The 17743-nt window shown below is 38.2% G+C and overlaps 1 protein-coding gene across 2 annotated transcripts in view; it reads right to left on the bottom strand.

Annotated features, from left to right (window-relative positions):
* The window catches only part of LOC103040847 (gamma-aminobutyric acid type A receptor subunit gamma3), a 186250-nt gene extending 174162 nt beyond the window's left edge, over positions 1-12088 (bottom strand). The window contains exons 1-3 of one of the 2 annotated variants that reach the window (XM_049479838.1): positions 11597-12088; positions 10701-10821; positions 9693-9841 (exon numbers count right to left, since the gene is read on the bottom strand). In XM_049479838.1, coding sequence (XP_049335795.1) covers positions 9693-9841; positions 10701-10821; positions 11597-11729 — 403 coding nt within the window. In that variant the 5' untranslated portion in view covers positions 11730-12088. The remainder of the gene's footprint in view (positions 1-9692; positions 9842-10700; positions 10822-11596) is intronic. The other variant, XM_007249106.4, reaches the window with a different exon arrangement.
* Between the last annotated feature and the right edge of the window lie 5655 nt (positions 12089-17743).

Here is a 17743-nt window from a genome sequence, read left to right as displayed (position 1 = left end):
CCCAATGCATCCAGCGCTGCCCTCCATCACTCTCCTGCAGTCTGTTAGACAGGGCTTCCCTTCCCTCCCATTTACATTTCTACCTAAACTGTGATTGTTCTTTAAATACAGAACAACAATCACTTAAATCAACAACACAATGCTTAAGTACCTTTGTACCTTTTGCTGCTTGTTCATTCACATGTACATGAATAATAATCAATGTTCTAATCCACAGAAAGGAGTAGACATAGCAAAAAAAATAAAATCAGTCTAAACCTAGTCAATAGTCAATGGTAAATCAGTATATTAATATACAGATAAATAACTGGACTGTAGTATAAATTCACATCCTTATATGTTATCACAAATAAATAAACCACAATTAATACAAAATTGTTGATTCAATACTTGATGATGATGTTACTTATTAGTGATACTTAATCAATGACAAAATACGTATTGTATCAAAATAATAATAAATGTAAATTATTTAGGTGGGCTCTTATTTGGGGTGCTGCTAACTTCAGCAACTTCAGGTTTCTGATGTTGGTAACTCTAGCCCTGATGAGAGCCAGTTTCAGCATAAAATTTTTGATGGTCTTTGCGACGGCACTTGAGGATGCTTTCAAAGTTCTTAAAATTTTTCAATTTGTCTGACCTTCATTTCTCTAATGATTTCTTCATTTTCTTTACTTAGTTGAGTAGTTCTTTAAATAATATGGGTTATAACATTACTCAAATAGAGTTATTCACTGTAAACCAACTCTACCTCTTCATAACTTAACAACTGATGCTCTCAAACACATTTAGAGGACAAGAAATTCAAGTTATTAACTCTTGACAAATTGAAATCACCTTGAAAGCCATTCCAGGTGATTCTTCCTCATAAAGCTGACCGAGAAAATCCAGCCAAGATGTGCAAAACTGTCATCTGAGCAAGAGGAGTCAACATTGAAGAATTTAAAATATAAAACATATTCTGGTTTGTTTAACACTTACTGGTTTGCTAAATAATTCCAGATGTTGTTCTTTACACTGTAGATGTTGTTCTTTACACTAGTATTAGTATTAATCTACAATGCAAAGAAAGTGAGTCCAAACCTTTGACAGGTACTGTAATTTTTATATTTAAGACATATATAGTGATTGAATGTAAACAAGGTCTAGATCAGAGAGCAGTAATTATCAAACAAGAGGCACCGCTTTTACAAGGATAACCTGCAAATGCAAGTGATTTATTAATAACATAAACATATAAACAAGAAAACAAACAAATAACCAGAAAGCCAGATCGTCTCTCCAAAGTGAAGCCACCACAGGTCGGGCGCCCCCTGCTGTTCGGTTGCAGAAAGCTGTGTAACCCCACCCAACAGACAACTTTCAATCACGTTTTTTTTAATAAACTGTTATTCTACCTCTATTATTTAAATGCTACAGCTAGTGTAACCTCTGCTTATATTGTCAAAATTTTATATCCCCACAGAATTAGTTTTTTTAAAACGTTATTCAGCTCTATTCAAAAAGGTGTGGTTGTTGTAAAAGGGCTGGGTTACGCCTAGCTGAGGTGGAAGCAATGACTGTATGGGCGGGACCATAGACTGTGTGAGCTCTGTGGATGCAGCTCTCAGGGGCGGGGTTATTTAAATGAGTAGGCTGTCTCTCCACAGTCTTTCTCCCTCCTCTGGTCTCTACTGCGCAGACTCAGGTTTCAGGATCGCCAACATGGAGGAAGATTTTGACTTCATTTTCACTGAATGAATGGAACCGGCGACACGGCATCCATCTTTTTACAGTCTCTGGGCAGGGAGGAGGAAAGGTAAACAAACACAGAGACAGAGCAGGACAGACATGGAACAGGGCCAGGACGTGACACGCCTCTATCAGCGGTTTCCCACACTTCCTGTATCAGTGCATCTGTAGGATATCCTAGCCAGAAACCATTTAGGATCTCTTGTGTTTTATAAAGAGAGTGTGTTTAGCTGTATTTTGTGTTGAGTGTAGCTGTGGTGGTGCTGTGTGTACCGGAGTTGAGTGAGAAGAAAATCTGACCCACTTTGGAGGGTTTCCCCCTTTCTCAGTGCATCACCAAACAGAGCTGACACAATCAGGCCACTGTGACACTGCTACTGCTGCAACCGCCACCAATTCAATACACACACACGCAGATACATATATAAATATATATACACACACACGCACACAACCCTTCACCTCACACTGTCATTCCCTCAACTGATCAACCCTTCCTTCACCTGAGCACAATGTTCCTGTATGAAACATCGCTTTACTTTATGACATAAATCATTCCACACCTTAGCAAGACTGATGAAGCACTGTCTACTTGTCAGCAGACAGTAACTGAAGATGCTTACTTCAAAAAAAGGACTGTAAAAACCCACCTTGTAAAACACGATCACAGCTCTGAGATCTGCTTTGCTTCTTACTCTGAATCATATTACCCACAGAATGGCTGCCCTATTCATAACCATACAAATGTTAAATTCTGATATCTATCTATTACCCCTCCAAAAGTGAGAAGATAATGTGATCAGTCACAGCAGTGCTGCTGGAGTTTTTAAACACTTCTACTCCATGTAAATGTTAAAATAATGTTGTTAAAATAAAGTCATCAATACTATAAAGAAAAATATATGGAATTATTTAGCATTTCTCAAAGTAGCACCTTTTGCTTAGATGACAGTTTTGCACATCTTGGCTGGATTTTCTCAGTCAGATTTTTAGAGTCATGAATTTGAATGAATCTGAATTTATCAAGAGTTAATTACTTAAAAATTAGTTAATTTCTTGCCTCTTAATGTGTTTTAGAGCATCAGTTGTTAAGTTATGAAGAGGTAGAGTTGATATACAGTAAAAAGCCAATTACAATTACTTCAAGAAATTAAGGTCAGTCAAGGCAAAATATTTCAAGAACTTATCTTCAAGTATCTTCAAGTGCAATAACCATTAAAAATTATGATGAAAATTATGGTCCCTCATCAGGACCATCCCAGGAAAAGAAGAACAAGAGTTTCCTCTGTTGCACAGAATAAGTTTATCAGAGTTACCAGCTTTAGAAACCTAAAGTTAGCACCCTAGATAAGCACTCATTCCTCACCTGAACAACCCTTTCTTCACCTGAGCACAATGTTATAATGTCATAAATCATTCCACACCTGATGAAGCACTTTCTACTTGTCAGGAGACGCTAACTGCTTTGCTTCTTACTCTGAATCATATTACCCACAGAAAGGCTTCCCTATTCATAACCATACAAAAGTTAAATTCTGAAATCTACCCATTAACTCTGTATCCATTAGTGAGGGGGTGAGAAGATCAGCCACAGCAGTGCTGCTGGAGTTTTTAAACACTTTTACTTCATGTAAATGTCTTTTCCATTATTTTAAACACTTTTGCATTAAATATTCAAAAAATATATGGAATTATTTAGTAAGCATTACTCAAAGTCCTCAAAGTGATTAGATGACAGCTTTGCACATCTTGGCTGGATTTTTTCAGTCAGCTTTATGAAGTAGAGTCACCTGGAATTCAGGCTTTCAGTAATTAGTTAACTTCGTGTCTCTTAATGTGTTTGAGAGCATCAGTTGTAAAGTTGTAAAGAGGTAGAGTTACAGGTATACAGTGAATAGCTCTATTTGAATAATGTTCTAATCCATATTATGACAATAACTACTCAACTAAGTAAAAAAAAGGAACTTTAAGAAATTAAGCTCATTAAGGAACATTATGATATAACTGGCTCTCATCAGGACTGCCCCAGGAAAGGAAGACCAAGAGTTTTCTCTGTTGCACAGGACAAGTTCATCAGAGTTACCAGGTTTAGAAACCACAAGTTAACAGCACCCTAGATAAGTACTGTCATTCCCTCACCTGACCAACCCTTCCTTCCTTCATCTGAGCACGATGTTCCTGCGTGAAACGTCGCTTTACTTCATGACATAAATCATTCCACACCTTAGAAAAACTGATGAAGCACTGTCTACTTGCCAGCAGACAGTAACTGAAGAGACTGACTGTAAAAACACACAATTACAGATTTAAGTTCTGCTTTGCCTTATACAGTAAATAGCCCTATTTGAGTAAAGTTCTGATGCATATCATGGCCAGGACTACTCAACTAATTAAATTAAAAAATGACTTAAGATATAAAGGTCACTAAGGAACATTATGATGAAACTGGCGCTTATCAGGACTGCCCCAGGAAAGGAAGACCAAGAGTTTCCTCTGTTGCACAGGATAAATTTATCAGAATTACCAGCCTTGGAAACCAAAAGTTAACAGCAACTCAGATAAGTACTGTCATTCCCTCACCTGACCAACCCTTCCTTCATCTGAGCACGATGTTCCTGCGTGAAACGTCGCTTTACTTCGTGACGTAAATCATTCCACACCTTAGAAAAACTGATGAAGCACTGTCTACTTGTCAGCAGACAGTAACTGAAGATGCTGGTTAAAAAAAAAATTCTGTAAAACACGATCACAGCTCTGAGTTCTGCTTTGCTTCTTACTCTGAATCATATTACCCGAAGAAAGGCTGCCCTATTCATAACCATACAAAACCCAAATTAGTCTCTCCATTACCTCTCCAAAACCCTCTCTCTGCCATTTCACCTGTACGTTTACTTCAGTACACCCATCGCGCCTGTGTTTTTATTCTCCTCGGCTCAATAAAGCGAGAGCAACAGCTGCGGAAAGCTTTTAAAAGACGATCTTGTTACTGTCTGATTCTGCTGAGTTTAGCTCAAATGGGGACCTCGCACATTGAGCGATGAAAAGGCACCAGAAACACAACAAATGAATGTTCAACAGACTGCTTTAAGGGCTAACAGCTAAAAGTCAATAATGAGAAATGCATTACAGCCGGTGTGCCCGAACAGACTGTGTGGGTCAATTCAAAAGCAAAATTAAGCGGAATAAAGAAACAAAGCTGATCTGAATAAGCGAAGCCTCCTGAGCTCTAAGGGCCTCGAAGATGAACTCCTTCACCCTATTATACAGTACACGCTGTCGCTGCCTTACTAATGTTTCATCAAATTTAAGCATACTTAGCACCCACATTAATTACAGCATAATCATGAGCTTCCAGGAACTTAATCATATCAAATTACATCAAATCAAATCTTCCATATCAGAGAGAGGAGAACAGTGGAGCACATCAGTAATAAAGTGTTGGGACAAAAACTGAATCCAACGAATGTTGGATATGGGAATGATCCAGATGTTGCATGTAAATGTAAGGTAGCTATGGAGTTAACTTGCGTTAAGTGTTAAGCTGAAGCAGTCACGTGGCAAACAATGAACCAATCATACAATTCCACATGCAGCACATGGAGCGGATAGCTTCCACAACTGAACCAGACCACACCAGAGTCCAAACCCCAGACCAGAGGGCTAAAATCAATGCCAAGATGGCGGCACAGGTGACCAAAGGTGTCAAAAATATTGACATTCATTACTCTGTAGGTAGAAGTATAGATACTAAGGTTAAAAATACTTCTGTTAAACTCAAGCTTTCTACTCAAGTAAAAGTGTAAAAGAGTACTGGTTTCCAAACTACTTATTGCTAAACTACTAAAGTATAAAAGTAATGTAAGGAAGGATAAAAGCTTAGGCCGTGCCATAAGATCCTATAGTGCACTACCCCCTAAACACATTTCCTTAAAAGCCATAATGACTATAATGTTATATTAAAATATTGGAATGGAAAAACAAAAGAAAATTAGTTACTAAAAAGATCATTTCAGCTACACATCATGGAGGAATTAAGGGATGGTCAATATTAAGTAATTGTTGCATCACCTGCCCTCTTTCTAAGGACTTACTATGCCCTAAAGTTGGTAAGTTAAGCAGCAGTTGGGTTGCTGAACTTTAGCGCTCCACTGCTTTATAGTTATGTATGTGTTTCAGGAGCTTGAAGGGCTGTCCCAATTCTTAAGGGGAGGATTTCACTCAAAAACAAGGGGTAGGGAGGGGTACAAAAGAGTAATGGGATTGGGCCTACATCTACCAGCATATTCTCAATATTTTGTTTAGGTGTCTAAGTTTTAAATAGTTTCTTCATCTTTGTGTTACTTATTTATGAGTTATTTATGGTGTATGAGTTGTGTACATGGTACAAATCTGGTGGAACAGTTAAGTGTTATGTATGTGAAATGAATCGAATTTCCAGCAGTCAGTTTAATTAGAGTTCTGAAGCCATATAGCTTTTCTCTCTGTGTCCATATGGTGGGGCTAATAACCTATTGTTTAACTTGGGGAAATGCAGTAGTATTATAGTGTATGTCCACAATAGATTCTACAAGTGTTGTTTACACTAGTAGTTCTAATACAATGCATTTATTATTGGATTTATTGTTATAGTATGTTGAATATTGCCCCTTGTATACCAGATAGCGAATCCCTCAGAGAAATTGTACACTGTATTATTTATTATTATTAAAGCTTTAGTTAACACCACATATGTTTCATTTATTATCCAAGAGTTAACTTATAATCACTAACATAGTAAATTCACCTAAAATCATCTAATGTCCTGGTACAATATACCAGTGTGATTACTGCTAAACCCTTAAAAGAATTAGTGCCCCAATTGAGATCTCTTTCATATGTTCACATGTTCCATCAACTTTATTGAGGAGAAAAAAAGCACCTCCAAAAAAAGTGGAGAAAATTGCTAATTTTACCGGCTGTGAAAAGAGGTTAATATAAGAACTTTCAGCTGCCCAAGAACTCCTGATTATGTCTTTAAATTCACTTTAAAAATGTGTAGCATTTAAAGTGTCTCCTTCTCAAAGCGTTCCTTCATACTGTAGTTCTTGGTTTTGTCTGTACTGTCAGTCTGAGATCAAATGTTAATTAAAATATGTTTGCATTATATGGAGGTGCTTCAAATCTTAAAATGATTCTTTATACACTCACATGCCCCATTTTCCCAAAAAATGTTCTCTTGAAAAAGATTGATTGAAACATATTCTTCAGGGAAAGAAGAGGTTATTCTATGATATATATGAAAACTACTATGACACACTGATTATTAAGAGTGTGTAAAAAGAATTGTAGATATGCATTAGGGGTGTGTATGACTATGACATGTTTGATGAAATATGATGATAGCTGTACACGTAATTGTCATACTATTAACTATTTTTATCCTTTCTGATCCTATTTTTGGAAAATCATGTCTTTTTCTTTGTTTTTTCATCATGTTGGTCATGATAAAAAACACTAAACCTAAGATTAAAACCAAGAACAACAAGCTGCAGGAACTGTAAACTTAATTTTTTAAGTCCTCTTTAGATTAGACACCTTAAAAGCTTTCAACATTGAGCTTAATTGCTGCACATTTCAAAAAAGTCTCTCAAGTGCAGCATTTTCTATTGATGTCCACGGCGTCCACAGGTACAGCACTAAGACTGACAGGCAGCCGGACAGATCTGAGGCTAAAATGACATTAAAAAAGGGACGAGAAAGAAAAGAGAGGGGGAGAGAGAACCCAGCTGTGTGGAGTATATTAAAAACCCTTTCATTTACCCACTGTGCACTTCACTTGACAGCTCGGAGACTGAGTCATGTCCATCAGTGTGTGTCCCTTCAGTTTCCAGGGACTAAAAAAATTGGGGGACTTTTTCAGAACCTCACTGCTTCAATAGCTCTCCATCACGCGCTACAGTACTGCTCTCCGAAGACGTCCACCGTTATTCTGTAACAACAACCATTCCTCTCGGCAGACCTGGCTTCTGGAAAACAGCATTCATTTCACGGCGAGGTGACTGCAAAGCAATATGCCTCATTTGTGTTATGGCTGTTATGTGGTTGCAGGTGTGTTTGTGTGTGCTTAAGTGTGTATGTGTGCAAAGTTAAAGAAAAACTCTGGTGTAAAATGGACTTTTTTTGGATGAAAACATGATAAAAAGTATTTACCTTTGATGAATAGCACACCTCCGCTCTCCCACAGCGCTCCGAGATCCAGAGATTTTAACAGTTTGTCCAAACACCCTTTAGACTGGGGCATAATTTGCCCCCATAAATCTAAGCTTTTTCCACCGTTATTCAGGCTCAAAGTAGCTCCACACCTCCTTGCTAGAATCCGGAGAGCCCTGACATTTAAATCAAGGCTTTAATAACTAAAGAAGTGCACAAGAAGCTTATTAAAAACCTCTGTTTACATCCTCTAACGCTAGTTTCAGCTCCGAGCGCCACCATCTTTGTATTGATAATGTCACAGACATATATATATACATAGACTCCGCATTGCATAGCAGGTGACGCCAGGAGGCAAGCTATGCGGAGTCTATGTATATATAAATATATATGCCTATGTTGTTTTCAGTTCAGTAATGGTGGCGCTTGAAGCTGAAGCTAGCGTTATAGGATGTAAACAGTGTTTTTTAATTTAAGCCTCTTGTGCACTTTTTAAGTTATCAATGTCTTGTTTTAAAGGTCAGGGCTCTCTGAAATCTAGCAAGGAGGTGTGCAGCTACTTTGAGCTGGATAACGGTGGAAACAAAGCGATTTATCATGGCAAATTATGCCCTGTGTCACCCAGTTTGAAGGGTGTTTGGACACACTGTTAAGATTTCTGGATCTCGGAACGCTGTGGGAGAATGTAGGTGTGCTATGCATCAAAGGTAAGTACTTTTTATTATCATTTTTTACTACACCCAAAGTCCATTTTACACCGGAGTTCTCCTTTAACCTTCCAGAAAAAGCCATAGCTAGACATCACTTTGAAACTATCATCCATCATCAACCTGATTCTCCACGCTAATAAAAGTCAAAGGTAAGGAACTGGCATCAGTTTAAATAAGGACTAAGTTCCTCAACTGCTTCAGGGACAATAATGCACAGCGCAGCGTTCATGATGCCACAAAACCAATAACTGAGCAGACAGATCTGCCAAGAGGAGTTGGGCTTTTGCACAGTGACACCTAACATCAAGTACACTAGGAGCTGTTTGAATTGCAGATTGTGATCCATTTTTCGCAGCGTTCTGCGTAATTACATTTGACTCAACCAGAAAATATGCATAGGCCTGTCTCTCTGAGCTCACTTCTGATTTGGGTCATCATTCTGACTTCATTACAGACTATGAAAAGATATGAAGCTGACTACATCTTACAATTCTGCTTGCACAGAGGACTTTTTTGCTCTGTCTACAAAACATTGTAGACAGTAACTTCTGTTAGCATTGGAGCTCTAAGGAGGATGCTGACTAGCAGATGAAACAGACACAGAAATAAAGTTGCATGCATGCTGGTTATCTGGGAATCTACACTGTATAAAAAAATACTTTGAAATACCCAAATATTTTCTTGTTGACTCTTGCTGATAAATGCATTGATGATCAGACTCTTGTTAGCACTTTTTACTCTTTGCTTGTCATTCAAACTCTGTTTAATCTTTTTTTTTTTTTTTTTACAGTTAGCCAGAATTTAATATTGAAAAGAATGGCCATTTTTGAAGCACAGGTTCACACAGTGCAAACAGTGTTACATAGAAAAATGCAATGATATGTTTTTGCTCGTTTTTTTAAGCTTATTAGTGTTTTTATTATGTTTTATTATAAGTGTGTTAAAATAAGTTCTGGATTATGAACAATTAAACGCTGACTGAGGTTAAACATAGCGCTGAGCCGCGTTGACATTCACCATTCATCATTCCAGACAGCGCACAGCTTTCCAAACGCCACTCACCTCCAATGTCGGGGCGAAGTTTCTTATCGTACTCCTTCAGCAAGTTGTTGAGGATTTGCGTAGCGTCTGTCTCGTGGGTTCTGGGGGCCAACATTTGATTCACAGTAACGTCGTCGTACTCCTCGTCTTCAGATGCGATTGTTTGAGAGCTACAGGGAGGATAGATAACGAGTTCAGGGTTCTTTATAGTACTGACTCAGTACTAATTTAAGATCAACACAATTAAAAAAATAAAGCCTTCGAAAATATTTTATTTAGTTGTGGTTTCTTGAGTTGTCATAATTGTGTATATGACCCCTTCTTATACTGAATAACCTTTGGAGAATCATATTTTGTGTGTGTGTGCTAAAGAATAAAAATGCATAAATCCGTCAAGTTTCAAACACATATCAATCGGTTTATTAATTATTTTGATATCTAAAACACCGGTCCATTATATAAGTTACCAACCAGCAACAGATAGAGAATGGGGAACATGTGTAGGTCATTGTAATTGTTTTGCAACAGAAACGCCCTTCATTGCAATCAATTTATATACCATTTATTTATTTGTTGGAACATAGGATTCGTTTGCGGCATTTATAGTCAATAAAGTTGAGTCTAAAATAGACTGATGTGTTTTACACTACCATCATAATGATGAAGTAGAGGAAAGGAAAGAAAAAAAATACTTGCGATCGTTCCGTATAATGATAAAAACAAACTGGTCAGTTTATGGGTTTCCAGGGGATGGGGGTGAAGGTGTATTGGGGTGTAATACGCTATATTATATTACAGAATCTTTGCAATATTAGTGAAGATTTTCTAATCAAGGTGACATTAATTAGCCTTGAATAACTTCTGAACTTCTGAACTGAAAAATAAACAGAACTTTAGGGCTATTCCAGACTATTCTAAGGTATTTTGTCTTATGTCATCCAATCCCACCCATCCTCGAATCAACACCAGTTATGACCTAAATGTAATGTACACCGACACCCAAAAAGAGCACAGCCACATCCCACTTACCATGCCCGAAAGACTGAGAGAAGTAAGAAGTAGAGCAGCAATTTGGTTGGCATGTTTAGGTGAGGAGGACTCTCCTTCCTTCTCTCTGAATGTGACATGGAGCAGGGGCAGCGAGGAGATTCTGGTAAGAAGAAGAAGAAAACAGAAGAAAATAAAAGAAAAAGGAGAAAAAGAAAAGTAGCAGCTTCAAGCTTTTCCTTTATGATCCGTCTGTGACGATTAATTAAAAGCAAAACAAAAAATAGGGAAAAAATGTTGCGCTTTCATATATTCCAGAAGTGTATCCGAAATGACCTCCACGCCACTGACCACTGCGTGAAGTTCGCAAACAGCGTCAATTAACTGTGTGAAAAAATGATAAAGCAGCCCCTCCTTCTCCTTGAAGTCCCACTAGCAGCTTGGATTAAGCTGAAAGATGTACAGACATGCTGACGTTCACGGAGGCAGGGCGCGAGCAAACTCCTGAAGTGGACACCAAAGCCCCCTCAGTACCCTCGAGAAGAGAAGCAGTCCCCCCCTTCTCTCTTTAAATTACGTCATTATTGTTTTCTTATATTTTCTTATTTCACTTCCAGTGTTAATTTGTTGTTATTTTTATATGCTGTATTCTGCCAACATTGTTCTGTTTTTAACACCAATACCTCAATCATTTAATAATTTAATGATCTAAATTGCATAAGTGTGCCTTCCAAAACTATCGCTGCGTTAATTGCAAGCATTTTTTCATTCATTTTTGACAGGCGAAAAAAATTGAGTCTATTTTTTTAGATTTTGCGTATTCTCCGCTCGTGCACGTATTCATTAGTATGAATGCATATAACATATAAATATATAATCTGCAGACGTCCACACGCTTAAACGCCTACAAAGTGATTTCTTTAAAGTACCAGTCAAACTACTTACCTGCACTTTTTTCGGAGGGAGTGCCGCGAGAGAGAAGCGATTGAAAGCGAAAGCGTCCCCGCTCGCGCTGCCCATTGACCAAAAAAAAAGTCCAGCGTCAAAAACAGTCCATGCTTGAATACGCATTCGTAAAGTATCGGCTACTGCGCACCAGTCCGTACGAGCGCGAGGAGGAGCAGGTGATTCATTTCCCCACGTTCAGTTCTGCATCCACGACATGATGCACGATTTTTTTAACACCTCCAAGCTAGTAACGTGTGTGTGTGTGTGTGATGGGTGTGTGTGGGTCGTGGTGATAGTGACGGTGAGTGTTTCTTGAACTGCATGCATTTCTTTCTCTACTTTGGCTGAGGCTGAACAGATGCTGGAGACAGAGACAGAGAGAGAGAGGAATCAGCACCACGGACAGCTCCAGCTCGAGCTCCAGTTCCAGTTCCAGCGCGCCCACGCACGCGCCTCGAAGAACGAACGCACTGAAGCCCCCCTGTCTACACCTCCCTGTGCTGAGACCCAAGCTGCTGCAAACACGACGAGACCTGCTCTACAGCATTACTTAAGTTAATCAAACACATAATAATAAACAAAGAATTAAAAAGGAAAAGGAAAACATCAGATTTTTTATTATTATTATTTAAGTGCATACAGTGTTGCATAAGTGATGCATCCATATATTACACTGAACTCTGAGCTGGGAAAACTCTCCATTTCTCCATTCAAACAAACAAACAAAAAAAAAACATAAAAGCTGTTCCGACATCCACATGGAAAGCAGGGTGGCTCTGGAGGGCAACCAGCCTGGAAACTCCAAAAGTCCAGCTGCGTGGCAGACTATCCTCTTGTGGTTGATTACAGTAATGCAGATGGTAAACTTATAACAACAGATATGTTACATCACATCATCAGCATAGAATTTGACAGAACAGCAATCCAAAAAAAAGAAAGATTCTTCTAATTAGATTAACCATTTTTAGCAAACATGACCAGAGTGTCCAGAACATTTACAAAAAACAATAAAAAAAGGGTCCAACCAATAAATGTCTTTTTTTATCGCACAAATCATGTCATTCATGGTGGAAACAAAGAAGTGACTGGGCAAACGTAAATACAAGTAATGATGTTTTAATTACTAAACTAAACCTAAATCAAAAACAAAGAAGAAACTAAAAATAAGAAGAGGATACCTAACACAGTTCTTAGCAAGGTTGGAAACCATTCCAAATATATTTCTACGTAGACACAGATTGGCATGGACTGCTTACAAACCAAGCTATGTCCATTTTTTCTCTGCACAGTAATTTAATGGTACTTAGGGCCACACGAACATTCAGTGGGATGTCTTACTTGGCTAACTGCTCTGTGCTAAAGTCGCAGTAGTAATAGTCATATGAGGCTCTTAGGTAGCATGCTAATGCTGTGGTAGTGATGTCGGATGACCTCAGTGGCTGCCACAGTATACTAACACTATGAGTGCTGTCAGTGCTCCATTTTGCATTGTTAGTATACCCTGTTTTACATCTTAGCACATTCTGGTACTGATCAAGCAATGCAGGCAATGGACAAAAACATCTATACCAGGCTAAAGGGTTGTCTCTGGTGTGGAACGGTCCAAAACGACATTACTAATCTAAACATTTGGCTCAGAAATGGAAAAGCTGTCCTAAACAGCACAAGAATGGGCCTGTTAGCATGTTTCTTCAGCAAAAGACTTGCCATATGGGCGTGTCTAAGATTTTTTATTTATTTAAATAAAGTGAAAAACAGTGTGTTGAAGTAGGCAATCATAGTTTTTTTAAGGCTTTGAATTTTTAACCAACCAGCCTACTCGTCCCTGATTGGCTAGCTGCAGCATGGTTGCCGTACTTATTTGCATTTATTTACATAAAGTTGCTCAATGAGGGTCAATGAGGGTCAATGAGGGTCAACCAATCATGTACATTGGTGTGCAACTGTTCTCTCTATTAAAATTGACAGGATGCTTTATTGATGATGCAAGTGAATGCCAGAACCCAAAACCAGACAAGAAACACTTGGGGATGATAACAAGAGGGCTGGGCTACAGAAGAGGATTATAACAAGGCAAGACTAGGGTGGAGCCAAGTGAGGAGACAAGACTAAAAGAAATCAGAGCCATAAGATAAACTGACAAGAGAAGAACACAATAACAAAACAAGGAAGAGACGAAACTGGACAAAGACAAGACATTCATTAAAGTCAAGTCAAGAGCTTTTTTTAAAGAGTGAAAAGTAAAAAGAAAAAAAGTAAAGAGTTTTCACTGTTATAAAAGGCATCATATAGCCATTAAAACCCACAGATTGATCCATGCATCTTGCTCCAAAAATAAGCTACACATACTTTTTTTGTTTCTATAAAAAAAAAACTGACAAACAAACAACACACAAAACAAGATCAGCATTGATCTTCAGAGAGAAAGCTAAACTTGTCAGTGTAGATATTTTAATCCATGCAGGGATGAGTGACAGTAGAGTGGATTCTTGAGGCAGCTGAACTCCTCTCCACCACCACGAGAAGGCTCCCACGCTGCCCTGCTGCCTATTCCAGAGGATTAAAGGTTTAAAGGTCCATTGACATGCTGTGCATTATTGTGTGAGGGATGAACATGGTATATTGGAGTGCTTCAACCAGACCTGCTTGTGTACTGAAGTGAAGAACGGCCTGTGAGCTTCGACATGAGAACATCATTTGATAGTTTAATGTCTGTTTGATGTTGGTATTGAACAAGAGTGATTGTCTTGGAAAGCAAGATATAGGTTATGTATTTCTTGTTATCATTTTTTTAGCAAGAAAGGAGGGGTAAAAGGGTCCAAGCCTCCATTCCATACTCCTGGAACTTCAGACTGAGTCAATTCTCCTTATTTACCGTATATTACATTACATTACATTACATTTGGCAGACGCTTTTGTCCAAAGCGACTTACAATAGTCAAGTACAAAAGTAATAGAAGTTAAAGGTAAAACATTTTTAGATAGGGCTCAAAGGAGGTTGAAGGGAAGTAAGGGGATAGAAAAGTGAAGGAGGGGAAGAAGGAAATGGGGTTAGAAGTAGTTAGTGTGTTAGAGGTGTTAGGAGAGTAAGTGCTCTTTGAAGAGCTCTGTCTTCAGGAGTTTCTTAAAGATAGTGAGAGATTCTCCTGATCTGGTAGTGGAAGGTAGTTTGTTCCACCATTGTGGAACTCTGTATGAGAACAGTCTGGATTGCTTTGTGTGAATGTTTGGCAAAGCGAGGCGACGTTCATTGGAGGAGCGCAGCGGCCGGGAGGTAAGCCTTCAGGAGTGAGTGCAGGTAGGAAGGAGCCTGTTCTGTCATCACCTTGTAGGTGATTGTAAGAGCCTACAAGGAGTAATATGGATACAGATGTAACACTCTTAAAGCTGGTGCTTAAAACACGTATCCTCTTTCTTAGTTTGGTCCAAAGCAAAGTAGCAAGTGTAAAAGAGAGCCATGGACTAAACTAGTTCCCACCAAAAAACAGGTAGTTGTGATCAACTGAACAATGCTCCAGTTTGTCACAGTGTAAAGTCACATCTAGAAGATACAGATTTTTGGACCAATTACAGAAAGTTGAGGCAATCACAAAAACAACAATTTGACCCAAGGATGTTGGATAATATTGAGTTAAATATATATATATATATATATATATATATATATATATATATATATATATATATATATATATATATATAAATGATTATATATTATTATATTATTATGTATTTCCATACCCATTTTTAAATGTATTATTTGCATTTAGGATATAACCTCACTACATAATGCATTTTTTGCAGTAAAAATCACTGATAGTTCAGCAAACAAACATAAAATACTTGATGCCTAAACTTAATTTTCTGGAGTAAGCCCTTCCAACAAACAATCATCAAACTATTTTTTATTTTCTTTATATTGTAAATGATTGTATTATTATTGCCTTCACGAGTGAAAGAAATTAAAGTTTAAAACAAGTCAAAAACAAAAGGAAAGAATACTTCTTCCAAATGGCTCAATTGCTGGGGTCAGTAATGCTAATGCTAATGGGTATTAGTAAATTTGAAGATAACAGGAAGAGAGCAGTTCACCTCCTGTTAAAGTTTAAAAGGTTCTTCACACTAACAGAACCATTGATTGATTGATTATTGCAAAAACCAAAAATGGTTCTATTGTGTTGCATCTCTCCAATCAACCCCCTTCTGGTAGCTTTATTTTTTAAGAGAGTACCTTGAGATGACATTGAGATGAAGCTTTCAGAGAGCTTGAGATGAAGTGTAGTAGTCATGTAAAATCTGAACAGATAAAACATCCCAAATCTTTGTTGGATGTTTCTGGTAAGTGGACTATTTTTATTCCAGCAGTGACACTGGTGGTGTCTAAAAAATCTAATATAATCCACATGGGGCATTAACTTTGCTAACATGTTTAATCTAAAAATTAACACAACACATATTCAAAAAAAAATATTTAAAGAGTAAACATTCTTGGACAATTCAAATTGGTTATTTTGAGGTGCATCACTCCAAAGAATCCCCAGGCTTTTTAACTGGACACTGAGATGGAGCTTTCAGTGATCTTCAGGTGAAGTGTGTAGTAAAGAACATTGGTAGATCTGCTGTTTGCACTGGTGCACAGACACACTGTATGTTAAAAGTAGATGTAAATCCTTCCTAAACAGATGGAGGCCAGATGTTGTCAGCACACAGAATCATAACATAGATTCTGCATTGATCCATGCATCCATTCATCATTTCCTGCTTTAGGGAATTGTTAGCTGGATATTTCTGGATGGTGGACTATTTTAAAATATTTTTAAATAATGTTTAAGAACTCCAGCAGCACTGCTGTGTCTGTGTTTTTTAAGTGTTAAACATAAAAAGGTTCTTCTTCTCACACTAACACGACAGCCACATTTGCAAAAACGACTCTTCAAAGAGTCATTCACTGAATGTGAGTGCAGACTATTTTTAGCTGTACATTCATTGAGTGATGGAGCTTTCAGTGAGCTGTTTCAGGTGCTGTTTAACTGCTGTTTGCACTGGTGTTCAGACACACCGAATGGAGAAAAGCAACTTAAGTGGATGTAAATCCTTCCCAAACAGATGTAAGCCAGATGTTGTCAGCACACAGAATTATAGGACAGATTCTAAATTGATCCATCCATCCATCCATCCTTTCCTGCTTTAGGAAATTGTTAACTCTATATATTTCTGGTTGGTGGACTATTTTTAAATATTTTTAAATAGTGTTTAAGTTCTCCAGCAGCACTGCTGTGTCTGTGTTTTTTAAGTGTTAAACTTAAAAAGGTTCTTCTTCTCACACTAACACGACGGACACATTTGCAAAAACGACTCTTCAAAGAGCCATTCACTTCATCAATTTGGGTGTTTGCTACCTCTTCCAAATCGTCAGGGTGGTTGTTTCGTTGGGAGGGTTACGCTCAAGCTTTGAAAGATGCAGAGATTTTTTAAGAGTTCAGAAATCAATATTTGGTGGAATAACCCTGGTTTTTAAATCACAGTTTTCATGCATCTTGGCATGTTCTCCTCCACTAGTCTTACACACTGCTTTGGATAACTTTGTGCCACTCCTGGTGCAACAATTCAAGCAGTTCAGCTTGGATTGATGGCTTGTGATCATCCATCTTCCTTCTGATTATATTGCTAAAGTAATTTTTGATTTGTTTGGGAATCAAAAATTATTCTATTGTGATGCATCGTTTCAAACAGTCTGTATTTTTATGAGTGCAGACTATTTTTAGCTGTACATTCATTGAGTGATGGAGCTTTCAGTGAGCTGTTTCAGGTGCTGTTTCACTGCTGTTTGCACTGGTGTTCAGACACACGGAATGGGGAAAAGCAACTTAAGTGGATGTAAATCCTTCCCAAACAGATGTAGGCCAGATGTTGTCAGCACACAGAACCACAGGACAGACTCCACATCCATCCATCTATCCATCCATCCATCCATCCCCTCCTGCTTCAGGAACCTTGCTGCCGAAGCTTGTATGCATGTGTGCTCGTTTGCATGTGTGCATGTGCGCATGCATGCATGTGAGTGTGTATATTTATAATCCCAGGAGTAATCGGGGGAATCCTTCCTCTTCCACAGCAGCAGTGCTCCGCAGCCACTG

The sequence above is a fragment of the Astyanax mexicanus genome, chromosome 5 (genome assembly GCF_023375975.1).
Source record: "Astyanax mexicanus isolate ESR-SI-001 chromosome 5, AstMex3_surface, whole genome shotgun sequence".
In the NCBI taxonomy this organism is placed as follows: domain Eukaryota; kingdom Metazoa; phylum Chordata; class Actinopteri; order Characiformes; family Acestrorhamphidae; genus Astyanax; species Astyanax mexicanus.
Note: the sequence above shows the minus strand (reverse complement) of the source record. Positions and strands in the feature narration are given on the sequence as shown.